This window comes from Antennarius striatus, chromosome 5 (assembly GCF_040054535.1).
Source record: "Antennarius striatus isolate MH-2024 chromosome 5, ASM4005453v1, whole genome shotgun sequence".
NCBI lineage: Eukaryota > Metazoa > Chordata > Actinopteri > Lophiiformes > Antennariidae > Antennarius > Antennarius striatus.
The window spans coordinates 24,595,526-24,622,500 of NC_090780.1; the positions used below are offsets into that span (position 1 = coordinate 24,595,526).

At 48.1% G+C, this 26,975-nt stretch overlaps 3 protein-coding genes across 20 annotated transcripts in view; all 3 read left to right on the forward strand.

The window, feature by feature from the left end:
- Window positions 1-177: 177 nt before the first annotated feature.
- zc3h11a (zinc finger CCCH-type containing 11A) lies at window positions 178-8,786 on the forward strand. The gene is made up of 16 exons (XM_068314855.1): window positions 178-2,193; window positions 3,392-3,523; window positions 3,609-3,728; window positions 3,975-4,101; window positions 4,181-4,366; window positions 4,446-4,511; window positions 4,878-5,051; window positions 5,242-5,319; window positions 5,601-5,684; window positions 5,839-5,898; window positions 5,987-6,469; window positions 6,551-6,609; window positions 6,685-7,162; window positions 7,247-7,419; window positions 7,600-7,796; window positions 7,888-8,786. The coding sequence occupies exons 2-16, from the start codon at window positions 3,470-3,472 to the stop codon at window positions 8,096-8,098; spliced, it is 2,550 nt and encodes an 849-aa protein (XP_068170956.1). The 5' UTR covers window positions 178-2,193; window positions 3,392-3,469; the 3' UTR covers window positions 8,099-8,786.
- Window positions 8,787-9,539: 753 nt separating this feature from the next.
- LOC137595057 (zinc finger and SCAN domain-containing protein 32-like) lies at window positions 9,540-12,395 on the forward strand. Its single transcript, XM_068314857.1, has 2 exons — window positions 9,540-9,801; window positions 11,061-12,395. The coding sequence occupies exons 1-2, from the start codon at window positions 9,615-9,617 to the stop codon at window positions 11,822-11,824; spliced, it is 951 nt and encodes a 316-aa protein (XP_068170958.1). The 5' UTR covers window positions 9,540-9,614; the 3' UTR covers window positions 11,825-12,395.
- Window positions 12,396-13,933: 1,538 nt separating this feature from the next.
- Window positions 13,934-26,975, forward strand: part of nfasca (neurofascin homolog (chicken) a) — a 50,385-nt gene continuing 37,343 nt past the window's right edge. For 7 of the 18 annotated variants that reach the window (XM_068314622.1, XM_068314624.1, XM_068314623.1 and 4 more), the window contains exon 1: window positions 13,936-14,067. The gene's annotated coding sequence lies outside the window, so the exon portion shown is untranslated. Of the gene's footprint in view, window positions 14,068-14,111; window positions 14,482-26,303; window positions 26,522-26,975 lie in introns of those variants that run through there. The other 11 variants (XM_068314611.1, XM_068314618.1, XM_068314616.1 and 8 more) reach the window with 4 other exon arrangements.

Below are 26,975 nucleotides of genomic sequence, written 5' to 3' on the forward strand. Positions count from 1 at the left end.
CCTCCTTTGACTCTGAACGATGACTGCATTGTGCTCGGATTGTTTAGATTGGATTGGTTTGAACACAAGGAGATGAGCAGAACGAGCCAATCAGACGCAGAGTGGGGCGGGTCTTAGTATCGCCATAGTAGGATACGTAAATTCCCGTTGGTATTTTTATCGTCCGGCCGCCATTTTGCTGAAGTCTTACGTGCGGTTCCTGGCAACAAGCTCGGATGAAGTCTTCCTCCATTACTCAATTTTTTAATTTTTTAATCTGAAACTGGTAATCAATACTGTATACTTTTCTCTACATAAATATATCAGGCTCTTGCCCGTAGTGTTATCATATGAAATGTGAAACCGTGCGTAAAAGAAACGAACAAGTTTAAACGTTCAGCTAATGCTAATGCTAACGATACGGTCGCGACAAATTGTCGGTTCAGGTAGGCCTCGAACATGTAACGTGGACTAAAACAACTAATTTGTGTGTATGTTTTACCAAATACAACATTTATATTACATGTTTATATTCTGAGAACAGCCACTAGTTTTCTAGCCTAAGTAGAAATATGAAAAAACAGAAAACGCAACCTGTTTTTGCTAAAGTTGACATGCTAGTTTGGCTAGCTCTTGTTCACCGTTCAGCTATAACATTACAGCCACCAACCCGTAGAACCAAAGGCGTCGGTTAAGGCCCGAATATTATTGTTAATTATTTTAAGTGGGTGATACTTTAGTTATTACGTCACATTTTGTTGTGGTCGTTCATGTCTGCTTGGGAGGAAGAGAACAATGGGGAAGAGGAAGGACCTGAGTGAGTTCCATAAGGGTCAGAGCATTTCTGAGTGTCGATCGGCCGTGGTTATTACCCACCGGAAGTGACCCAAGAATGGGCGACCCCTGAACCGGCACCAGGGACGCGGAGGCTGGCCCCGGGTGGTCCAGGCGCACAGAAGAGTCACTGTGGCTCAGATTGCTGAGGAAGGTGTCCAGGATGGTTTGAGGAACACGCCGAGTTCCCCGGATCTCAACCCGATGGAGCGTCTGTGGGACGTTCTGGACTAACACGGGGGTCCCACTTCACAGCCTTCAAGACCTGAAGGATCTGCTGCTGACGTGTTGGTGTCAGATCCCTCAGCCCACCTTCAGGGCTCTGGTGGAGGCCATGTCTCCATGGGTCAGCGCTGTCATGATGGCAAAGGGTGGGGGTGGGGGGCGACGTAACAGGAGGATGGTTATAATGTTGTGGCTGATCGGTGCATATCTATAACAACATATAATACACATGGTATTTGTAAGGTGGTGGTAATGTTGGTTAAGGGTTCCTTCCAGCAGTCAAATACGGAAGCTGCAGTCTAAAGGCTGATAGTCGGAGTTTTAATATTAATATCAGTGAAATTAAAGCTGACAGTATTTACTTATGCTTTGTTAAATGCACATTTAGTTCCCTGTTCTGGATCACACACATGACTTGTGTTAACACTGTTTTAACTCGATTCTAATTCCTTTTGCTTCATAATTTAGAGTAAATTTGCCTCAGGATTGTGTTTCTGTGTGGAAATATCTGCTTGTCTCCTTTGTGTTTGTTTCCAACTCTATCTGTCTCCTAATAACCCTTTCAGTGCCGTGGGAGTGTTTTTGATGTGTGTTTTGTAGGTGTAAATCCGTTCTCTTGGCCCCTTGTGGGAATCCCTGGATGTGGATAGCTTGAATACACATTGGCAGAAGATTTTTCTTTTATCTACAAAATTGGCAATCACCCGCTGAAAATCAGTAGAAGCTCCAAAGTCCTGCCGTTTCCTTTTCTGCTTCACCCCAAGAAGTCCAAGAAGAAGCTGAGGATATTTTTTGACCTACTTTCCCCTTTTCTACCATTTTTTTTGCCACATTTTAAATATTTTTGGATTTTTTTTCCCCCCTAGTCTGGCTGTTAATATCCTATATTTCATTCATTTGTTGCACCTATTAATAAAAAATAATAAAAAAGGACTCTATCCCAGCCACCAGCAGTAAGCGTTAGCAGTCTTGACGGAGGTAAAGATGTCTCAAAGTCTCAGAACAGAGAAGTCGTAGGAAGACGAGTGTCTGGACGACCCACCCCCCTTTACCTCTTATCTCACGGGTCAAGTGTTCCTTCAGGACTCCATAGCGCTACGGAGACCCCCCCCAACGGCAGTCAGCTCCAGGAAGGCATCTTCTCAACCACCTCAGGTGCGATTGGCTGTTTCATGTATTCATTGTTTACATGCTTTTCAACCTCATAGTGCTGACCCCTGTTTGCCCCACATTTCCTGTTAACATTTTGGTAGATCATGTGACACACAGCATTACAGGTTGGTGGCGGACAGAACTGTTGGAGGTTTGAAAGACGTATCAGCGTCATCTTAAAGTTGTTAGCCACTAAAGCACAGTCCAAAAAAACTGTCCAAACGAATGGTGTTTATTATCGGGCTAATGGTAGCTAATGTAACTCAATGTAATGTAAAATAAATGAAACTACTCCTTAATGTTAAATAACTGAATTTATTACTTATTCAAGTTACAAAAATTGTATTTGCACAGAAAAAATACGGTTGCTCTGTTCTAACGTAAATCCATTTAATTTGTCAGGTTATTAAACCCACAGAACTCCATAAAAAATAACATCAGACACAAGTTAGGACATTAACTTTGTTCAAAAGGGTTTTGTCAGAGTTATAATGGGCTGAATTACTGCATTGTGGGAAATGTAGTTTTGGTCAGAGCATGCTTTTGACCTTTTCATTTATAGACACTCTGACCTTTTATGCTCTCGCGGGCCACATAAAAGGATGTGGCGGGCCGCATTTGGCCCCCGGGCCTTGGATTTGACACATGTGATCTAGAAGATGATGGATGATACAGAAGAAACTCTTCCTTCCACAGACGTTCTTCTAACATGATGTTTATAACGACTTTCATTTGGTTGTGTAGAAACAAACACACACAGATGTTGGGGAAGAATGCAGATATTACAAACAAAAAAGTCACCAGGCAGCGACAGATGTGTAGCTTATTTTTGGTTTATTAATTTTTGATTTTTTTAGTGTCCTGGTGGGGGCTTTTGTTGGCTTGCGGCCCCTCAGACCTGTGTATTTATAGGGGAAGCGCTGGATTTCATTATATATAGGATTACTTAATTCTGGGTTTTTGGTCTGAGTTGGTCTGTTGTTGGGGCAGAAATTTGATCCAGATTACCTGTCTGTGCAGGTTCTCAGGGTAGGAGGAGCCTGTCAGCGCCGCCGTTAGCGCGTTGTTTGTGTTTCAGACTAAACGTCTTCATGTGTTTGATGTGATTGGATGAACGGTCAGCTGCAGGTGGACTTCCTGGTTGTTGTCCAATAGGATGTCAGGTTTTCTGTCTGACATGTCGCTGCGTCTTTGTTTTCAGGGTGAGTCCCGTTGGCTCTGAAGAGATCCGTCTGCTGGGTTAAAGGTCATAACCTGATCACCTTCGTCCATCATCGCCATGAGTAACCGTGGAGACGACTGCTACTTCTTCTACTATTCCACCTGCACCAAAGTGAGTGAGGTTTTGAACACAAAACAACATTTCCGTGTCGTTTTTGAGACGCGATCGGTTGATTCAGGAAACGTTTGGTCTGCAGGGAGACAGCTGCCCGTTCCGACACTGTGAAGCTGCCATGGGCAGCGAGAACGTCTGCAACCTGTGGAAGGACGGACGCTGCTTCCGCACCACCTGCAAGTTCCGTCACATGGAGATAACGGTGAGAGAAACCCGAACAGACGGGACTGAACACGCGTCCTTCCTGCTTTGCCCGCTCGAGGCTGCGTGTGCTTTGAGCGGCCATTACCGAAGGGTAGAGAAAGCCTCCCTGCAGCCCCCGGGACAGGAGCTCCACTCCTGCCTCTGGGCTTGTTGGGAGAAACACTGACAGTTCTGTGAAGGCAGATGTGAAAACAGCCGGTAAAACAGTCGGTAACGCAGTTGTTCTTGTGTTTATTCGAAACAGAAAAAACGAAAAGAGATCCTGTGTTACTGGGAGAACCAGGCGGCCGGCTGCCAGAAGCCGCACTGCGCGTTCTTCCACGAGAAGCCCCGCTACATCGAGGGCTTGTACGTCCCCCCCGATAAAACCGGTGAGTTGTTTTTTTTACCCTCTTCGCCTCTTTGAAGTGAATCGTAGAGGTTTTAAGACGGCGTCGTCTGATTCGTCAGGTCAGACTCAGAACGCCGAGCAGCCGAAGGAGGAACCGGCTCCCGCCAAACCCAACTCCCCCCTGCCCACCGCCGCCGCCAACCCCCAGCTCCGAGGCGTCAAAGCCGAGTCCCAGGAGCCGGTGCCGAGCCCCACCCACCCCCCAGTGGTGATCAATCCGGCAGACGATGATGAGGACGAGGACGGTGAGGAATCAGAGATTTGTTTTTCAGTCCTTGTTTTGTAAACGCGTTTTCTTTACTTTTGGTGTTTTTACTTTTTCAGATCAGATCTCAGAGGAGGGGGACGACGGAAAGTTTGGCATCGCTTCTAGAAAACTACCCAAATCAGGTGAGGGTCTGGAGACGTTCACCAGGCCTTAGTCTGTGACCAGTCGTCTGGAGGTTCTCAGTCATCCAGGTCATGGTTATTCAAGCTGTTGAAGTCGATTCACTGGACGTTAAAGTTCCTGAACAACAATCGTTGAGGAGCCAGACGGGTTTCAACAACGGTTGTTGTGATGCGAATAGCACTGACCACACCCCCCAGGGTTTATAAGCTGGGACATGATCAGCCACCCTCTGAACTCAAGAAGTCTCTTGGATGAGAGACGAAACGTCTTGAGGAACTTTCTGAATGTCCGGTGGATTGACTTCAACAGCTGTGGATATCTGACCGGCCTGCTTTACTTCATGGGTTCGATGGTTTTTTGTTCAGATGAGTCACTGAACTTCGGAGTCAGCACCCTGGAGGAGATCCGGCTCAGGAAGGCCCTGAAGGCCAGCATGAAGCGAGCCGGTTACCCCCCCCAGAACCCCGAGGCCGCGGCCGGCAGAGAGAAAGAGAACATCGACTCGTTCTTCAGACCGGCCCTGAACCACGCAGGAGACGGTAAAGAGATTTAGTTACAGGAAGTGGGGGCTGCTCGTCCCAGGGTGAAAAAAAACATGGAGGAAAATCCCTTAAAATATCTGAATCTTTTTTTTTTTTTTTTAAAAGTTCATTTTAAAGAACGCAGGTTTACATAAATGCATAAAAAAGTGAAGTAGACTCATGATGACCTTCATCTGTCTGACCTCAGGCCCGTGTGTCTTTGAGGACGCCGTCAGACCCCGAGGCAGCATGGCCGAAAGACTGGGGAGGAAGATTCCCGGCGCCGGTGAGTTTGAACCGTTCGTGTTTTATTCTGTTGTTTACAGAGGATGTTAGATTTTATTTATTATTAGATTTTATTTATTATTAGATTTTATCTATTAGATTTTATTTATTATTAGATTTTATTTTTTGTTAGATTTTATTATTAGATTGTATTTATTATTAGATTTTATCTATTGTTAGATTTTATTATTAGATTGTATTATTAGATTTTATCTATTATTAGATTTTATTTATCAGAACAGAAGGTCGTGACTCTTGTCGTGACTCTTGTCGTTCCTGCAGACGAACACGCGGACAGCGTCCGTCTGAAGAGGAGTCTGGCTGAGCGTCTGGGAGGAGTTGTGGACGCGGAACCGCCTAAGAAAGGTGAGCTAGCATTAGCCTAGCGTTAGCCTAGCGTCATATTGATGATAATTGAAGCATAATAATATAAAGAAGCAGCGATTTGAGGCTACCATAGAGGTCGTTTGTTTACTGGGTAAAGAAGGTGAGAGACGTGAACCTCGTGTTTCTTCTGCAGTCACGAAGCCTATCAAAGACAGACTTGGGCTTTCTGCTGAACCTTCAGCCACTCCCCCAGGTAAGAAAAGAGAAGACTGCCATGACATCAGCTTTTGTTTTCCTGACATTTCTTCTCCAAACTGATCTACTTGTTATTTCCCCGACAGTTGAGAGCAACACGGAATCCAAAAAGGCGCCCAGTCAGATTCACATCAAAACTCTGGATGAGATCAAACTGGAGAAGGCGGCAAAGTCTCACGTGTCAAAGAGCGGACCCCCAGCCGCGTCTGAAGAACCCCACAAACCCAAAACCCCCAAGGGGAGCAAACGTTCCGTCACCGTAAAGGATCGCGTCACGACCTTCTCTGAGATCTTTCGCGCTAAGAAGCAACGAAAAGAAGAATCGAAGCCGGCCGAGCCCCCCGCAGAGAAGCCCCTGAGCAAGAGTCAGGGGGAGGCCGGCGCTGTCGCCGGGCCTCCCAGTCCCGAGGCTGCGACCCTGGGTCAGGTCCGGGTCAAGACCCTGGAAGAGATCCGGAGGGAGAAAGCTGAGAGGATGCTGGCAGAAAAGGAGAAGAAGAGCTGTGACCCTGAGGAGAGCAGCGCCAAGAAACCTCGTCTGACGCCCGTCGTCAAGCTGGCATCCCAAAGTAAGATCAACAAAAGATGAGTGACCTGCCCCCCCCAGTTAAGATCTGTGCTCTTAACTTGATTTTATTTAAATCTCACAGGAGAGAAAAGTGATGATGTGACAGAGAAGCCGGTCAGAACCCAAACTCCTCCGCTGAAGGTACGATCGGAGCAGATCGTGTGTCGCTGCCGTGTCGATCCTCGTGATGCTGACCCCCCTGTCTCTTTTTTTTAGTCCGGCGTTGCCAACGGTAACGACATCAAAGTCAAGACCTTTGAGGAGATCATGCGAGAGAAGCGACTGCGCCGGCAGGAAACGGAGGAGAAGGCCCGAGGCTCGGCCGAAGCTGAAGGGCAGAAACGTCCGTCTGACCCCCCCCTGAGGAGGAGCCGTCCTGCTGATGTCAGCCCGACGCCACCGGGCTCCTCCTCGCCCTCCTCCACCGCCGCGGACTCCACCCTCCCCACGCCGGAGGCCCCCGTTCAGAAGACGATCCCCCTCAGGCCCGCGGCTGCTTCACCCGAGGGCGGCTCAGCGAAGCCGAGCTCCGCGGAGACCCCCCAGAAAACGGCAAGGAAGTCTGGGAGCACGCCGTCACCGGCCAAACAGAGCAGAGCGGCGGGTCAGGGTTCTTCTACGGGGCCCCCAGGGGCCGATGGGTCACCGAGCAGGAGTCAGAAGAAGTCCCCAGAGCCCAAGACCGACACCAAAGGTACGACCCCTCCCTCAGAGCTGCGACGTCGACAGCAGCCAATCAGAGGTCGGGTTACATGTCCAGTCTCCTCCTCTTCCTCAGTGAGGCCCAAGCTGAACGTGAAGCCGTCCGTCGTGAAGCCCGCCGTCCGAGTGAGGCCGGGCCAGAAGAGGAGGGGGGCAGAGCGATCCGCCGTCGCTGCCGTGAAGCCGCTGAACAGCGCCCCCGCTGGAGCGGAGGAGACACTGCAGGAGACGACAGGAGGAGCCGCACAGGTCGGTCCAAACCGTGTTCCTGCTCGTCACGCGTGTTGGCGATGCATGTAGAGAAGAGATTGTGTTCTTCCTTCATGTTGTATTTGTGGATTTCTAATCTGTGTCTTAAATGAAATGATTGATCCACAAGTCAGACGTCGTCACACCGTCGGTGACCCCCGGCCTCTTCCTCTTCCTCAGGCGTTCCCGTCCTCCAGCTCAGAGGCTCATCTGAGCGCAGCGGTTCCCCACAGTCCCGTCGCCTCGCTGGACTCCAGCTGCAGCCCCCCCAGCGAGGAGCTCCAGACCGTCCCCGTCTTCACGCAGAGCGTCGGACCAGAGTCCAAACCGACCGTCATCGTCGCCGCTGCCAGAGAGAGCAGCCCCCCGGCCCCGAGGTAAAAAAACCAACGTCCTGATGGAGCCGCTTGTTTCAGCCGCTAGAGATCACGTCTTCATAAAACGTCGTCTTCTTCTTCTTCATCCCAGCCCGGCGCTGAAGTCTCCGCCTCCCTCCAAGTCACGCAGAACGAGCGCATCGGCGTCCAGAAGCGCCGCCGTCAGCGCCCCCCCGGCCGTTGACGTGTTCGACGAGCTCATCAGCGAGTTCACAGACGAACATCTGGAGGGCGAAGATGTGGACTCTGAGATCGGGGAGGACGACCTCCTGCAGGAGCTGTCGGAGATGATCGACAGCTGAGGGCGCCGCAGCGCTGTTGTTGTTGTTTGTTTTCTTAAATTTGTCTTTAAATTCACGTCGTTATTCACATTTTAGACGCTTCATGTCCGCCTTCAGGCGCTGGGGAGAGAATTAAGGGTTTAAAAGCGTCTGTTTGTCAGGAACTCCTGGAAGCTTGACGCTGGGACTGAAGGAATTGTGGTTGAGTGTATACTGTGTATGCAAAGGGAAGACATCACAGCGATGATGAACACACACACACCCTGCTCCCGTCTGCTGGTGTTATGGTCTACTTTCATATCAGAACAACTTTTATTAATAATGAAGCTCAGGTCCGATCCTGAGAACGTGACGTTTGTCGTTCATCAGGTTCACGTGTTTTAGGCTGATCCTGTCTGACTGTCCTCCAGACATTTTAAGAATCTTAAATGTATTCCTTTTCGTTTTAAACATTTGTTTTATTCCGTACAAAGAGTCTGGAGTATCTTGTTGTTCAACACCTCAGACGGTTTCTGATGTATATTTTTTTAATCCCGTTAAAATACTTTCGCTTCAAGAACTTTTGTCTTAAATCTGTGTTGTTCACTAATGAGGAGGGAAAAAATTCACTTTATTTTTCATCTCTGTGGTCGCCCCCTTCCTCAAACCTATTGTTCAGAATGATTTGTACAGATTACTGTGTAAATAAAAATCCTTTTAATGACCAACATCGATTGTTGACTGGTTTGCATTTCAGCTTTAGTTTAACAAAGTAGCTCCCAGATTTTTATGTGTTGGATCAAAACCAGAAGATATTTAATCATTCAAACTGGGAAATTTGACTCGGAATTTAAAATAAATGTAAAGAACAAAATGAATGCAGTTTTAAAAGGGAAATATATTTACATGTAGTTCATAAAGTGAATCTAAATATTGTGATGTTCGTAGGACTGAAGAACCTTCATGTGTGAACAGTGTAAATTTATATAATTTCATATATATTTAAATTGTTTATATAGTACTGTATAAAACCTAAATATATGGAATTGTATACAATAAACATAATTTGGTACTATTTCATCATACATTAAATAATATATGTGATACAGTATTGGTGTTTTTAATATTTAATAATTGCTAGAAAAGCTGTGTAATTATATAATTATAATTATATAATTAAAAAAAACAGCTTTTCTGACAGCAAAATTTGTTGATGAAACGAATCAAAGTATTTTACACGTCCTGTAAATAAAAGTTATTTATTCTGACATGACGTTGAATCTCAGGATTCTCCGGGATTAATAAAGCATCGATCCAATTTCTAGTTTTTACCGTCGTTACGACTTCCTGTTACGGCAGGGAGGGAGGGGCTACGTCATTTGCGTCACCGTTTAGCCAATCAGAACCCGAGGTGGGCGGGTTCTATCGTCGCCATAGTAGCTACCTCCGCCTCTGCTGGCCTTTGTGGCGGGTTCTTCCGGTCGCCAGCCGGCCGCCGCTGCTTCTCCTTCCGGGTCGTCGGTTGTAAACAGAAGGTCGTTGCTCGTCAGCGGCGGACATGACCAGGCTGGAGCTGTTGAACGTCTTCCTGAACGACAGGCTGACGGCGGCGGCCGAGGAGATCTTCCGCGCCGTGAAGGACACGGTGCTGGAGTACCAGAGCGAGATCCTCTGCGCCAAGGAGGAGAACGAGCGGCTCAAGCGGCTCCTGAACGTCGCCGTCCAGCGGCTCCTGCTGCAGCCAGGTGAGCCCCGGCGGCGGTCCGCGGCCGGCCGGGCAGAGCGTCGCCTCTACCGGGACCGTGGGTGGGGGGTCGTGGGGGTCCAGAGACTTCCTGTGACAAACGAGGATATTCTGATGTTATTTACATCCTGAAGAGTTAAACACCTGAGAACAAACAGAACCATTCATTATTTAATAAATGGATGAATACTTTAATAATCCCAAAGGGAAGTTATTCAAATGTTATTCAAGTTTAAATAATCTGACTCCATTAAACTAGTTTAACAGTGAATGAACCTTTACAGTTATATAATTATGATATATATAAAATGACAAATATCAGGCATCACAGTTATTCTATTAGATTGATCACGTGATTGGTTATGTCTTAATGTGTACAGATTAATTCAATGATGGAGTATATATCCCAACACATATGAAATACAAATAATAAATATAATATAACTAATGGCCAATAACTAACAAGAATTTTGTTATTGTTTATTCTTCTCTGCCTGTGGGCGTGTCCTGTTGGGCATCAACATCCTTCTCCATGTCAGCCTCTCTTCTTCATCCTCCTCTCTAACACCAGCTGCCCTCATGTCTTGCTCACCACATCCATCCACCTTCTCTTTGGTCTTCCTCCATCCTCATCATCCTTTCACCAACATCCTCACCATCTCTCCTCTGGGCGTGTCCAAACCATCAGAACTCCAGAACATCTCACCTTCGCTGTTCCTCTGAGGAACTCATTTCTGATCCGTCCTGGTCACTCCCAGAGAACCTCAACATCTTCATTTCCTCCTCCAGCTCTGCTTCCTGTTCAGCATCACTGTCTCTAATCCGCCCATCATGACTGTTCTCACAAATGTCTGATAAACTCAAGAATCCTGTAATTATTTATCGTTTTTAATTTTGTAGAGGTCCGATTGTAGAGAATGAAGTAAGAAAAAAATCAGTTTTTTATTTGATGTTCATTCTTTCCATGAAATTGATTTGATGCTTTTTCTGGTGAAATTAACAAAATAAAATTCTAAAAATACAACAAAAAAGATTGCAGTTGTGTGTGTGTGTGTGTGTGTGTGTGTGTGTGTGTGTGTGTGTGTGTGTGTGTGTGTGTGTGTGTGTGTGTGAGTGTGTGTGTGTGTGTGCGTGTAAAAAAAAACAAAACATCGATTTTGTTCCTCCAAAAACTAAACGTAACTTGTTGAATAAACTTTTTCTTTTTGGATTAATCCATGTAAAACATAAAATGTCCCATAATTTAATTTCTTTTTCCAGAGTCCCACCCCGCCCTCCCCCACGATGACGTCCAGCCGTGTGAGTCCGAGGGGCGGGGCAGCGCGCCGACGCTTCCCCAGGTCAAAGAAGAACCAAAATCGAGGAACCTTCAAGCAGACGATCCGCGGGAGGCGGGAGACGCGGACGGAGGAGGAGGGGTTTGCCTCGTCCAATCACGTTTGACACCGCAGCCCCCCCTCGCCCAGACTGTGTGTGACAGGAGCGTCTCCCCACCCCACCCGCCGGCGCCGCCCCAGGAGCTCAAAGCGGAAGACGACGACGGCGGCGGGGAGGACGGCTCGCCGGTTTATTCAAACTGTAGGGAAACACGGAGGGACGGTCCCGGGGAGACGAACCGGGGGGGGCGGGGACTACTGAAACAGAACGCCAGGTCCCTGAGGGCGCCTGCCCCCCACTCGTCCCAGAGCCTCCAGCGCTGGCACAGCTGTCAGGAGTGTGGGAAGGGCTTCAGCTTCGCCTGCCAGCTGGAGGTGCACATGCGCTGGCACACCAAGGAGAAGCCCTACAGCTGCGCCGTGTGCCGCAAGAGCTTCACCACCGTCAGCATGCTGAAGCGCCACCACCGCATCCACACCGGGGAGAAGCCCTTCCGCTGCCTCGTCTGCGGGAAGTGTTTCAACCAGTCGGCGCACCTCAACACCCACTTCAGGCTCCACACCAGGGAGGGGCCGCTGGAGCCGGCCGCCATCCAGCTGGGAAAGTTCTCCAGAGACGAGGCCGACCCAGCCGTCTGCAAACTTTGACGTCCTCCGACGAGCGGCTGAAGCTCAGGGCGACGCGGCGAAACGGGGAAAAAACCGTGTTTGGTTTGTGTGTCTTGGTTCTTGTGTCAAAATAAAATGTGGTACGTGAAGACGTTTGAGACACGGGGGGCTGTGTTGAAGGTCAGCAGAAGGTCAGATGCGCACGTGTGTGTGTGTGTGTGTATGTTGTGTCAGGATTTTTATGGAATTTAAAAACTGGATCGGTTCTAATATTTTGCTCCTAAAAAATTGCATCTAAAAAATAGAAAGGTCTAAACTCAGCATGTTTAGATCTAACGGCACAGATTTGTTCTGTTCTCTGGATGCAAACTGAACGTCACTCCATCACAGAAACAACACAAGCTGTCATTAATCCTATGACGTCAAACCGCATCAACACACGTGACCCTTTCTCTTCTGGAGCATCTGTAACGGAGCTCACCGCCGCTGGGTTGTGGCGCCCCCTTCTGGTGACGGAGCTGCAGGTGCAGCTCTTCATCTCCCCTGATGAAGACCGGGCTGTGACCTGATGGCGACCTTCACCACACACCCCCCCCCCCCCCCCGTCTGCTGGATCAGCACCAGGCTGAGATGGGTTCTGTCCACCTCATAGAAGAACCCTAACAGACGAACAAAATTCAGCTGATCGTGGTGATGCACCTACCTGAACAGGTTAGTGACCCGCTGTTTCAGTTGAGTTACTTTCAGTCTTATAATGTTTAACTAAAGGAGTCAGAAAATAACAACTCTGGAAGGCGCACACATTCTATATCATTCTGGAAGGACTTCAGTAGGTTTATCACTGGTGAAGTAAACAAGAAGTTCTCCTGAAAATTGAAAGATCTTATATTTTCTTTTTTAGATGGCAAAGACAAGGAGATTTTTCAAAATTATAAACCTCTTAATTGTTTTAGAAAAGTTTTATAAGCAAATAAATTTAAATATGATTAGAAAAGACCTGCATTAAAACATTTTTGTAATAATATGTTGTCATATATACAATTAATCAGTAGTTCACTGAATAAAAAGTCAAACATTTTAAACATCACATACAAATTATTTGAATGTATGTAATGTTCTTCTTCTGGCAATTGTTATAAAATCATTGTAAACTGTTTTTACAAATATATTCGTTTTGAAATAAAACATATATACTGTATACTGTACAATATATTAAAAAAAACCTTGAAGTCCTCATATTCCTACATTTCCCACAATGCATCTCGACGGTCTTTCACTGGGCCTCACCGGACTCTTAATTAACTAGATGAAAACAACAAGAAGTAGGTTCACTGATTTACTTCAAGCTACATTTTATTAGCTGACTTGCATCGATTGTTTACAGCAGATGCTAAAAGCTAAACTAACTAATGATAAAAACAAACAACTTAACTTTGCTGCGTGACCTTTGGCTGTAAATACGAACGTAAAATAGTTTTTATTCAACGTTTTTGTTATTTAAGCTAACGGTAGTTTAGCTCTATTTGTCAACAGGGGAGTGTTCAGGTGCGTGACGTCACGACAGTGTTTACTAATGATAGCTAACCTGCAACTTTTGCTTGAGGACATGCTAAAGAGCTAAGCTAATAAATGACAAAACAAACAAAAACAAACATCGTTTATGCTATGCTACTGGGAGACATTTAAAGGAAATTACTGTATAAACGTAAAATAGTTTTATTTCATATTTGTGTTACTTAAGCTAACGGTAGGTAATAGACAACAGAGGAGTGTTCAGGTGCGCAACGTCATAAAAGTGTTCAATAATGATAGCTAATCCGCAACTTTGGCTGATAGAGATGCTAAGAGCTAAGCTAACTAATGACAAAAAAAACCCCCAAAAACAAACAACTTAACGTTATGCTGTTCTTGTGTGTGACGTTTGATTGAAAATATGAACGTAAAATAAAGTTTTTATTTAATGTGAGCTAACAGTAGCTTAGCTCTATTTAACAGCAGAGGAGTGTTCAGGTGCGTGACGTCACAAAAGTGTTCAATAATAAGATTCATGGATGAATTATATTTATTAGAGAGAGAGAGAGAGAGAAACGGAGAGAGGGACACACACACACACACACACACACACACACACACACACACACACAGAGGGCGGGAGAGCTGCAGCGCATCGAGCCTCCTCTCCGGAGCACCGAGAGGCGTTCGCTGCTTGTCTGATGACGTTGCGGGGCTGACGGTACGGTTCCCGGGGCTGCGGCGGCGACAGGACCGGCGGACCCGCACAGGTAAGCGGACACTTCCATCTCTTTTCCCCGCTGCCGCTGGCGTCCCGGTTCCACCGGTTCCACCGGTTCTACCGGGCCCCGGTGATGACATGCTCCCGTCCCGCGTCTCTGCGGTGTTTTCCCGGACAGCCCGGGCCCGCGGGCCGCCGCCGGCCCCCGCCTCTCTCTCTGCGCATCCTCTGGATGATGCTGCGGTTTCCTGAGGATGTTTTTGCTGCTCTGCGCAAATCGCGCGTAAAGCGACCCGAAGTGGGACCGGAGCGGGCCGGGCTGCCCGTCCGCATCCGCAGAGGCCTGCGGGAGGCGCGGGGAGAGGTGTCCCCGCAGAGGACGGGCCAACCGGACGGTCCAGAGGGCGAGTCGGGGGTGTGATCCCAGAACACCTGGAGGACAGGAAGAGAAGAACCAGAACCGGTCGGTCCATCCTCTGAGGAACACACACACACCTCAGAAGAACACACACTCCATGGTGACCTTGTTGTGATCCGGTTTCACATGAATCCGGTTCTTTCTGAGCCCATGGGACAGATCCGAACTGGACCTGGTTCTTGATGACTAAAATTAAGATTCTGTTTTCCGGTTGTGTTAAAAGGTTCTGTGGTTCTGACGGAACCTTTAAAGGTCTGAAGGTGTCACCCCTGCAGGGGAGGAACCTCCAGCAAACGAATCAGTTTCACTTTTAATGACCTCTGGTGTCGTTTGTTTGGGAGATATCCGGGTTCTGCAGAACTTCTGTGTGGTGCTGGAGCTCTGAGGTGGATTCCAGAGCTCTTCTTCCCATTTAGTTGATGTTGTAACATTTTTTACTGCTGTATGTTGTAAAAGTACTAATAATAATATGATCCAAATAAACATGTAAACATCAACCCGTCCAGAAGATCCAGTAGTCTGGGTCCAGACCGATCGGTACCTCAGCAGGTCTGATAAGTTCAATCAAGCCTTATGCAAACCCAAAAATACCCCCCATGTAGATACCCGCCCTTGTTTCCCCCAGAGTCCGTCCGTGGAACCGTTCCATGGGGTCGGTTCTGGATCCAGATCCATTCTGACACGGGGTTACACGGATATCTGTTTCAGACCAGCTTAGCTGGCTGGAGACACGTAGCACTGATTGGGTGTGATTGGTTCCAGATGGAGTGATGTCATCGGGGGGCCTGAGGCCCACCGCTGTCCTGCTGCAAGACTGCAGGTAGGCGTATTATGGTCTGTAACGAGAGACTGATGAGGGCGTGTTTGAGTCTGGATGTTCAACTCCCTGCTGGGGGTGGAGTGTTCAGGAGGTTTTGGTTTTTAAGAACCCACTGAAAAACTACCAGTGGGTCGTTTAAAACCGAGAACTGTTAGACGTAACCAGTTTAGGCTAGTGACCAGAGATCAGCTGAGTCTCTGAGTCGGTATCAGATGAAGAGGGGTTGGAATTATTATTATTATTATTTGAATTGAGCCTCTAAGCCCCGCCCCTGTAAAGTTTATTTTTACACGACTGATTTTAGTGTCGTTTGATTGTGATCAGAGAAAAGAAAAGAAAAGAAAAGAGGTCAGTTCTAATCCGCCACTCAGATCCTTCACGCCTCTGGGACCTGAAGGTGCAGTTCATGTTTGTGGCCTGTAGGTGTCAGTGTTGTAGCACACTCGTTCCCTTCTAGAAACACACACTAACGCTGTCTGGCTGCAGGAGCGCTGATCCCGTTTCAGGTAAACGGAGCAGACAGTGTAGATGGGGCACTGCCAGACCAGGTGCATTGTGGGTAAAGCGGGCAGAGCCCAGTGATGAGTGATTCAACTTTGCGTCGGGGGAAGCCGTCTGATCACCTGACGTCACAAGGGTCAGACCTGCCAATCCTTGATCGTCCCTGTGAAGTTGACTAGTGATGTCTGAGGCCGTGGCGTCGGCGGCTCAGATCCCCTGATAGCTGATCGCTGATTTATCGATTAGGTGTGTAAAATCTTTACGTTTACTCTCTTTTTATTGCATATTCTTGTTTTTCTTTTTCTTTTGTGGGGGGTGTGACCTTTTGAAGGTGACATCTCCACCCGTGAGCCGTTTGGTGGGGGCGGGGGGGAGGGTTTCGATGGAGATTCTGCACCTTTTCTCTTGATCGATTATCTTCTCTCATGACACCGGAGAGCAGGATGGACCGGAGACCATCAATCAATCTGAGCAGACTTTTGTTTCCCTGAATGAACTCCATCCATCTCTTGTGATACATTCACTTCCATTGTGATGCTGTCTGTCTGATGAAGGCTCTGCCTCCTCTTCCTCGCCTCAGCCTGCAGCCGTCCTGTTTGGCGGCTGCGGTTTGGCTGACCTCGGTCCATCGTGGCAACAGCAGCAGCGTTTTCCCGGAGGTTTGGTTTCCTTAGAGGGGCGAGGAGGGATGAAAGATAACCAAGATGGATGGAGGAGGGAGTCGGATGCTCGCGCTGTGATTGGAGGATGAAAATAGAAAAAAAAAAGAAAGATGGTGGACGTCTGGGGCGAAGGCCGACGGCGCAGCGGCGTCTGGTCGGCTGCCAGGTGGAGAGGATGAGTCGAGGGAGGAGGGGGGAGCGTCCTGGAGTCTGGTTCTGCTCCGGGCCTTCGTCTCCACGGAGACCGATGCAGGGCGGCGCCCATCCTGAGCTGAAGCGGCTGACATCCCATAATAGTAGATCCAGTGATCATCGATAGACGTGATACGAACGAAGGCGCAGAACCGAGTTCTGGTCGTGTGACGGATGCTGTACCGGACCATATATGGGCGTATCGCCGGAGGAGGCGGAGCCTGTTGAAGCCTGATGAAGACAAAGGTCGTGGCTCTGCTCAGTGATGATGATGATGATGATGATGATCTCACAGCTTTGCCGCGGGCCGCGTTCCAAATACGCTGGACTGAGTTGAGATTAATATCCAGGGAGACGAGGCGTCTGATTGGCTGGAGGCTCAGACAGACGTCATCAGATGAACTCGTCTGGTCCCGTCCATCTCCTCCTGCGTTCAGGAAACAGGTGATGTTTTTTAAGTGGTACCCCCCCTAACGACACAGTTAGTGTGTGCCTCTTATGGGGGGGGGGGTGTCGGTGTGTGTCGGCGTTGATTGCTTCTGGGTGGAGGAGAAGCAGATGCTGAGGAAACGACCCCCCCAGTGGTTCTAATCATTAACTCAGTCCAGCCTTCATCACCTGCAGAGGAGACGACATCTGATGGCCGATCGATCGGTTCTGTTCAAACGATCATTAATCTGAGCTGCTTCATATAGAACAGCAGGTAAAGAGCGAGATCCTGTCTCACTGATGTCGTATCCATCCGCCAAATAGCTCGTATCTGGTGGAACTACTTTACATGCGCCGCTATAAATATATAAGTGGAATAAATTAGTGCAGTAACTGCTGACACCAGCCGTCATTAATTATTTACTTATTGCCTGACATCAGTGTGAAAACACAGGTATGTTTTCAGGCCTGCTCCATCCTCTGGGGGGTTGGGGGGGGTAGCTCCGGTTGACGCCTGAGGGGCAGTTCCCACCACACACCCCATCTGTCACAGCTCCGCCTCCCTCAGGTGACCGGCTGCATCTGGCAGGTGAGAGTCGTTCACAGAGACTTCCTGCATTCTGAAGCTGGACACCTGAACAAAGGACCCCCCCCCCCCCAACCCTAACCCCCCCGGGGGATTCCCACCCCTTCCACACCCTCATTGATCACATTAACCACTGATGGATCACTAACACAGTTACATGTCGTCACCTGATCTGATCGACTTTGACAGCAGAGCGCTACAGAGGAAGGGCGGGGCTTGTCACACACACACACACACACACACACACACACACACACACACACACACACACACACACACACACACACACACGCAGCGTGGGAACCGGTTTAATACAGTTTGCCGCTTTAACGCTTAGTGGTCAGGTATTAATCATTTCCTGTGGACATGCCCATATATGGGCATTACCTAATCGGAACTATTGACGAACGTAAACCTAATCTGTTCAGGACAATCAGACCGTTAGCTTCCAGGGCTAATGGCTACTGAAGGGAGCAGGTCAGAGGTCACTGGCCTCATCGCTAAGAGGACACGTGTTAGCATGGAAGTGTGTGTGTGTGTGTGTGTGTGTGTGTGTGTGTGTGTGTGTGTGTGTGTGTGTGTGTGTGTGATTAAGACCATTATCACCATCGATTTAATGATTCCCATCAACAACAATCATGATTTAAAGGAAGGAAGAAGCTGACGAAAGAAAGACAAATGTAAATTTAAAAAAAGCTATAGAAATTAATGAAATTATGTTAATTTTGTCGAATGAAGACAAGAGAATTTAAATCAGTGATCAAACAAAAACATTTTCGTCCTCGTTTTACAACCCAGTGTGATTCAGCGATCAGCATTTCCATCTGTGTGAAGAAAATCTGAAACGTTCTGAACTTAAAGGGTTAATCCCCTCAAACGTGTGGGTCCGAGCTGAACCCTCGTCTTCCTCACGTCTTCCTCACGTCTTCCTCACGTCTTCCTCACGTCTTCCTCACGTCTTCCTCACGTCTTCCTCCCTTGCTAACAGATCAGTGTCTGTTTCCACCGGCAGTCACACATTAGCAGCAGCGTAGCCGCAGGCGCTAACGTCCGCTGTGTTATACGCTGTGGTACGGATACAACAGTCCCAATGCATGGACACAATGCGTTGACACACACACACACACACACACACACACACACACACACACACACACACACACACACACACACACACACACACACACAATACATCTGCATCCCATCTCACACTGTGGCCTTTCTCTCGGTTCAATGAATGAAGCACGTAATGTATAGAAAGTGTGTGAGATGTTGAGGCTGTAGGAACACGTGTGGACCACAGCTGCGATCTGTCTGACTGACGATGAAGAGGGAGGTCACATGACGGAGTCATGTGACGTCAGGTGGTGACGAATCGAGGTCAACGTGGGGTTAAATCTCTGGAATGAATTCAGAGATATTTAATTAATGATAAGAATAAAATAATGGAACAGATTCACCCGACACAGCCCCCCCCCATGACACCCCCCCTCGCAGTCTGTCACCCCCCCCTCCATCCTTTCATCACCTCAGCAGATGGACAGTGGTTCCCTCTCTCCCCCATCTCCTCAATGCTCTTTCTCGGTGGGGGGGGGGGACATCATGATTCCACCCCCCCCGCCGCCCGGGGGCTCCTCCCCTTTGTTCCCATTGTCTGGCTGTGAAAGTGGGTTAAGAAACACGGACAGAAGAGACGGAGCGCCGGGAAGGACGGGGGCCGGAATGGAGAGCTGGAGGAGAGGAACGATGTGGGGGGGGGTGGATTATATGAATACAAGACAGGGAGATGATGAGACGACGAGGGAGGGGGGGAGAGATGAGGTGATATCAGAGGGAGGTTGATGGAAAGATGGAGGGAGAGGGATGAAAGGAGGGGTGCTGTGTCTTCATATGGGGGGGGGGCAGACAGGAAGAGGATTATTCTACCGTTTATAGATAAAGAAGAAAAGAAGAGGAAGAAAGGAGTCTTGCCCCCCCCCATTGGATCAGCTGTTATTGAACAGGAAGTGATGTCGTCTGATGTTCACGCTGTTAACACAGATGTTTCTGGGGTGAAAGGTCAGGAGGACGGAAAGATGGATGAGTCTGTGTGGAGTCACTGAATCAGGATGTTATTGATCAGAACAGGTTATTGATCAGAACAGGTTATTGATCAGAACAGGTTATTGATCAGAAGGTGTGTGTTGATGTGGACGTCTCAGCATGGAGTTGAACCAACGTCGTCCTGCTTTTGGGGGGGGGGTTTAGGGGTGTTTGTTTTCTCTTTCAGTCCTAGAAGGAGCAGGTTTTGGGGGGGGGGGGGGCACGGTTGAACACGTCTAATCTGAACTGGTACCACGTCTTAATCCCTAATCTGTCAGGTTTGAGGAGCCCAAAACAATGATTCTGTGATGAATTAAAATCTTAATCCCAGTTTAATCTCCATGCTTAATTACTGAAGAGTGGGGTCGGTTCATTCACTCAGTAGCTAATCTGATGACTAACGTGTGTGTGTGTGTGTGTGTGTGTGTGTGTGTGTGTGTGTGTGTGTGTGTGTGTGTGTTCATTACGTATTCTGGAGTGTATCAGTGCTGAGCGACAGACGGCTCAGACTGGCTGCAGGCCGTCGTGACAATCTGGTGATGCTCCAGTGTAATCCTTGTGTTCATATCTTCTACCCATCAGCCACCGCTTTGAGTCCAACTCACACGACACCTAACACACAGCTTGTAACACACACACACACACACACACACACACACACACACACACACACACACATAACACACACACACAACGTCAGACAGGATGGAGGGAAGAAAGACGAGATGGAGGACGAGATGATCAATGGGAGTGGATGAGAGTCCAAAGGTCACCCGTCTGCCCCCGCCCACCAATCACCCGCTGGACCTCGTTATCCCGACGCGCCACGCTCAGCCGCCGCCGCTGCCGTCAGTCGTCTGACGTGATTGGACAGAAACGTCGTCCTCAGAGCGGGCGTCCAATCACAGCAGAAGGTCGTGTTGTCTCTGGCTGAATGATGATTGGGACATTTGAATACACAGATGATCCATACACACACACGCACACACACACACACACACACACGCACGCACACACACACACACACACGCACACACACACACTGATGCGTGATCTCAACTCTACTAAAGTTCACCGCCGTCACCCTGAAGGTCAGCAGTTTGGACAGGAGCAGTAAAACGTTTAACGTCCAACACACCTGAAGGAGACGCTAACATGCTAAAGAACACGCTAATAAACACGCTAAAGAACACATGAATAAACACGCTGAAGAAATATTGAAACTAATAAACACGTTAAAGAACATGCTAATAAACAGATTGAAGAACACTAAAGAACACGCTGATAAACATGCTAAAGAAGATGCAAGGTCATCTGTTCCATGTTAATTACATGTGTGCTTCTGTTCATGTGTGTGCAGTCATCTGAAGTCATTGGTAGGGGGGGGGGCACAACCGAATGTCAAGGAGGGATTAGAGAGCAGCCAAGGACATTGGAACACACACACACACACACACACACACACACACACACACACACACACACACACACACAGTGGTTAACAGTGTGTGAGTGATGTAGGTCAGCTGTAATGGACCAATCGTCACATAAAAGCTCACACATTTCATGTAATTGTAGATTGTGTGTGTGTGTGTGTGTGTGTGTGTAGCCTGTCGTGTGCAGGGCTGCATGTTCCTCACATGTTCCCTGCGTGTAGAACCCTCAGCATGCTCGATGCTGACGTGAGATCGTCAGTGGTGACAGACGTGATGATCCGTGTGACGCTTCCGTGAACATCGTCGTGATGAAAGCTCACATCACCTGGACACGCCCCCTGACACGCCCCCTTGACCCCCTCTGAGTATAGTAAATACCAAAATTTAAATATAAAAATTCCATACATTAAAATTTCTGAATTGTAAAACGTGTGTTTCAGTTCCTCCACTGGTTCTGAGAAGCCACGCCCATTTCAAGCCTCTGAACCGATCATGATCGGAGAGGCGTGTCAAAGAAATTCACTTCCTGGAAATTGTTTAGGAGAAAAAAAATGACCTCGATTAGGTACACACACACATCCCCGGGTGGATGTTCTGTATGATGTGTGTGTGTGTGTGTGTGTGTGTGTGTGTGTGTGTGTGTGTGTGTGTGTGTGTGTGTGTGTGTGTGTGTGTGTGTCTTTGCTGCTTGATTTCACATGTGATGACCCAAAACAGCCCAGGCCCAGGGGTCTCCCACACACTGTACTGACACATGTAGGTCACACACACACACACACACACACACACACACACACACACACACACACACACACACTGTTTCATCTGTGCATTTCCTCACAGCTGTGTTAGAATAACGTTTACAGGTCAGTGCTAAAGTTCCTCTTATTATTTTACAGCCCAAAACGACACACTGAATGTTTCCTTTGATGCTAATCAATAATCAATGAATAATTTATCACTTCAAATGTCAGAAGGAGAATTTAACACAACCATTTGTGTTTTAAATGTCTTTGTGTGTCTGTCGGCTGCCTCCTGTCAACCTGTTAATTAGGTCCTAATGTGTGTGTGTGTGTGTGTGTGTGTGTGAGTGAGTCTCCAGTCTAGTCGGTTAAGGGATGTGCAAACTGTTCTGGCACATGTGTTCTCTTCTCCGGAATAACAAGCATCGCTGCAGGTGTTTCCCAGAAGTGGGGGAGGTGTGTGTGTGTGTGTGTGTGTGTGTGTGTGTGTGTGTGTGTGTGTGTGTGTGTGTGTGTGTGTGTGTAATACAATTCCTTTTCACCAAACACTGATGTCTTCATAAAGAGCACGGTACCCACAGGGGTGTGTGTTTTTAATATAGTGTTCAGTCTGGTTAATATATAATATACAGTATATATAATATAATATTAATACATAATATAATATAATATAATAAATACCAGCGGGAATCCATGGAAATTCCACAATAAAGCAATAAAATCAGACTTCATACCAAACATCAAAACAAATGTATTATAAACCGAGCGCAGCCATCACAGAATTCTCCACCAGGGGGCAGCGCGTCCCGATCTGACCCAGAACTGGCGTGAATGAATGACTAAATAAATATATAAACTTTATGACTCATAAGTAAAGAAACAGACGATCCAACGCGTGTTGGACGTTCAGCTGTGATATGTCAGAAAACGGTTGTAACTCCGTCCGTTCTGTGTGTACATGTGGACACGGGTCACACACACTGACGTCACAGCGGTGTTCGCCACAACCCCAACGGGGGGAGCACCGCTTTGTTCACGCAGGTCTAACGCTCGTCTCCCCCTCTTGTTGTTTGTTTGTTTGTTTACTGTTTATCACGGATGATGAAGCACAGACTGGTGAAGACGGCGGTAGTGGTGACCATCTCTGGTGACCACATGACTCTGACCACAAGAACTCCTCCTCCTCCAATCTGAAACGGGTTCACAGCCACTAAACGTTCCTCGTGATAATAGTGAACTCTAGTGTGTGTCAGCAGCCGTGTTAACATGTTCAGCGGTGCGTGGCTCTGTGTGTGTGTGTGTGTGTGTGTGTGTGTGTGTGTAAGAGTGTGTGTGTCATTGATGGGCCTCCACACCACAGATGGCCGCTCGGCTCTTCTTCTCTTGTTCTTCTGTCGTCTTGGCGCGTCGTCAGAACGTGTTGCCTGTTAGCATGAGGCTCCTGTGGCTCCTGCTGACCAGCTGCTGCCAGGAGCCATTGTGTCACCAGACGCCACGAGTGTGTGTGTGTGTGTGTGTGTCTGTGTGTCTGTGTGTGTGTGTGTAATACTTTCAGAAAGTGTGCTTTCACCCCGTCAGCAGTGATCTTAGTGTCTGTCTGCCTTAAGATGTGCGTAATCTGTGTGCGTGTGTGTGAGTGTGTGTGTGTGTATGGGGGGGGGTTAAGGAGGCTTAAGGGGCTAAATAAATGAATGAATGACCCGTGCCTCCGCTTGGCCCCCTTGGCCCCGTCAACTCATTAACTGTAGACGAACGGACCCACCCCCTGTTTGTGGAGACAAAGACACGGATTGAAGTTTTTGTGTGTTTAAGGGAGGGTTTGGGGTGGGGGGGTGTCAGGGAGGTGTGGGGGGGGTCAGTTGTGGACAATCGGTACAATGTGGGACAATCTTTATTTGACTTGTCAGTTTGGGAAGAAGTGTGTAAGGCCTTGCGTCCATGACACACACACACACACACACACACACACACACACACACACACACTTGATCGAATGTAATTAATTTAATTTATCCAGTCATTTACGAAGCATGGAAGAAAAACGTGGGTTCATTAATATTTATTGTTCAGATTCATCATCTTTAAACCCTTAAATACGTCTGGAATGAAGTCACACAAATAACGCACCAGTTCCACTCAAACCTGTGAATCCTGGAAGGAATTAAAATAAAAAACGTGTGCAGAAATGAAGCAAACAGCAGCAGTGGGAGGGTAAAACCAGCAGGTATGAAGTCTACTGTGTTATTAACATTCATTAGCATTCGTTAGCCGGCGCTGAAGAAGTCTGTTGCTCAGCATTCTTAAAATACCGAAGTCATACAATATTAATTATAATAAAAATACCAGAAATACATTTAAAATAAGAGAAATTTAAAAATGAAAACTAATTTCAACCAGAACATTTCGTAAAGATTCAGAGTGAAAACTGAGGCCACGCCCTTCAGAGCCCAGATTAAACCTGACTGACGGTGAAGTGTGTGTGTGTGTGTTGTTTGTGTTGTGTAAGGGTGGATATTCAGCATCGCTGTCACCATGGTAACGGCTCTTCAATTACCGGTGTGCTCCCTTGTTTTCCTCCAGAGAGACGGCCCTCGCCGTCAGTCGTCCTCGCCGTCGGCAGCAGCTGCTGTGTTTCCGTCCGGGGCGATCCAGACCAGACTAGACGATCACAAACGATTGTTGTGGTTTTTGGCAAAGGAGGAGATTTATTTTCTGATCTAAACTTTCTACCAGGAATTCTCTGGTGAGGAGGTCAGTGTGTAGCCCCGGTGGGCCGGTGACATCACAGTGAGTCTGGTGACATCACAGTCTTCGTCCTTTTCCGCGCCGCTCTATGTGTGTCTCTAGAGCTAGAGATGAATGGACGCCATGGTAACCAGAAGCCTCAGGTAGGTAGGAGGGGGTTGTTGGATGTTTGTTCAGATATGACGTGGGGGCGGGGCACCACCAGTGTGTCCGTTGCAGGTGTTGGCGGGGGCCGGCGCCTGCCGTCCATCTGGGCTCGGCTCGCCGTCCTGGTTTTTGTTTCTTGGCGCGTCTTCAGGAAGCAGCGACGGCTTTGAGGTCAGCCATTGTTGTCCGGCGGGGTTTTAATGACACGCCAGACGCATTTGCATGTCACAGCTCGTGGCTCAGAGTGGGGGGGTTATTGATTGTTAAGGGGGGGGGGGGCGTGGCTGGAGACACAAGGGGGGGGCGGGGTCAGGAGGTCAAGCCGACAAACACCAGTGCAAAGGACACATATACATAAAACTGATAACTTCTCTTTGTGTGTCACCCCAGGCCTGCTTAACCTTTTCGGGGGTGGGGGGGGGGTCTGAGACACTCAGATACCCCCGCACACACACACACACACACACACACCCATGAGAGACCTCTGACAACCCACAGCTGAGGGGGGGTTCTTCTCCTACACTGCATGCATGATCAGCTCTGCGTGTTTCTTGCGTTTTAGATGTTCACGTGTGTGTGTGTGTGTGTGTGTGTGTGCGCGCACGCTCACGGTTCACGCGTGATCGACCCCAACCTCTCGGTGACCCGTGCGTGTTTTGCGTGGGAGTGTGTTCAGGCGTGGACGATCTTCTGCAGCTCTTACATTTTGCATGAAGGTGGAGGAAATGTGTCATCAGATCAGTCCAACAATCAGTGTGTGTGTGTGTGTGTGTGTGTGTGTGTGTGTGTGTGTGTGTGTGTGTGTGTGTGTGTGTGTGTGTGTGTGTCGGCTGCACACCCTTCTCTATCAGGGCAAACGTTAAAAAAAAAACTTTCATAGAGCGTTAAAGAAAGAGGAGAGAATCCCAGATTCCTTCCAAGGAATAAATAAACAAACAAACAAACAAACAAACACTGTAAACACACTGGTGGTAAAATGAGTGTTTTTGAGCCTTTATTTATTTCTAAAGAATCCTTTATGAAAGTCTTTCTTCTCCTTCTCCGTCACAAACTTCTTCCTGTCGTCAGAGTGAAAGAAATCACAACAAAATCAGGAAAAAAAACAACAAATTTCAATTTTGGATGAAAATCAATTAAATAAAATCACAGGAGTTGGAAAACGATGAAAATCTTACAAAACAATCATCAAACTGACCCGATGGTGTCAGGAGGAAGACCTGTTTGTTTGTGTTTACAAAGAGAAGTAAACAAACATGTTGTCGGTAGCCAATGAGGCGACTGATTCTGACGCCTTCCTATGACGTCACACATTCATAACCGTCACACAGCAGCTGTGTGTGTGTGTGTGTGTGTGTGTGTGTGTGTGTGTGTGTGTGGGACGGTGTGCCGCGTGCTGACAGCCGTGTGTCTGAGGCTCATTAATAATTCATGAGGTGGGAGGGGTGACGCAGAGGGGGCGGTGACAGATGGAGAATCAGTGTGAGAGAGAGAGTGTGTGTGAGCAGACCGAGAGAGGAGGACGACGGATGAATGGACGGAGGAGACGGATAGATGCTGGTCCTGTCCTCTGTGTCCACGCGTGTTCTCTGTGCGTGTGTGTGTGTGTGTGTGTGTGTGTGTGTGTGTGTGTGTGTGATCTGACTGACACACGCTGTGTGTTTCTTTCTCCTCCTTCTGGTTTCCTGGACGCCTGAAGGATCGATGGGGACGCAGCAGCCGGAGATGGCGTCCACCTGAGTGAGGTACTCCCACGTTAGCGCCGGGTGTGTTGTGGGGGTTGTGGGGGGGTGGGTTCTGGGGGGGGGGGTTAAAGCCTCACAGACGACTCTTTGTTGAGCTCTAATTGAGCTTCAGAGGCGTCGGCGTCTGAAGCTTTGTGTCTCTGCTGAAGCCCGCCGCCCGTTTCTGGTCGTTTCTGGTTTGGGATGCGACGTACGGTTGCCGTGGCGATGACTGTATCCACTGTTAAACTGAAAGTGAGACGCCGTTCAAACGCATTGATCCGAAAAAGTATGGATCCTGTCTGCTGTGCTTGTTTCTGATTGGCCGGCTACATGTTGGATGGATGCAGGTCGGATGTCTGATGAATTCCTGGTCGAACCCAGTAGAACCGGTTTGTCCTGTCAGCGACCTGGGGGGGGGGGGTCCCGACAGGAAGTTGTTGGACCTGTTGCTTCTCAGTCACATGGTTGTGGG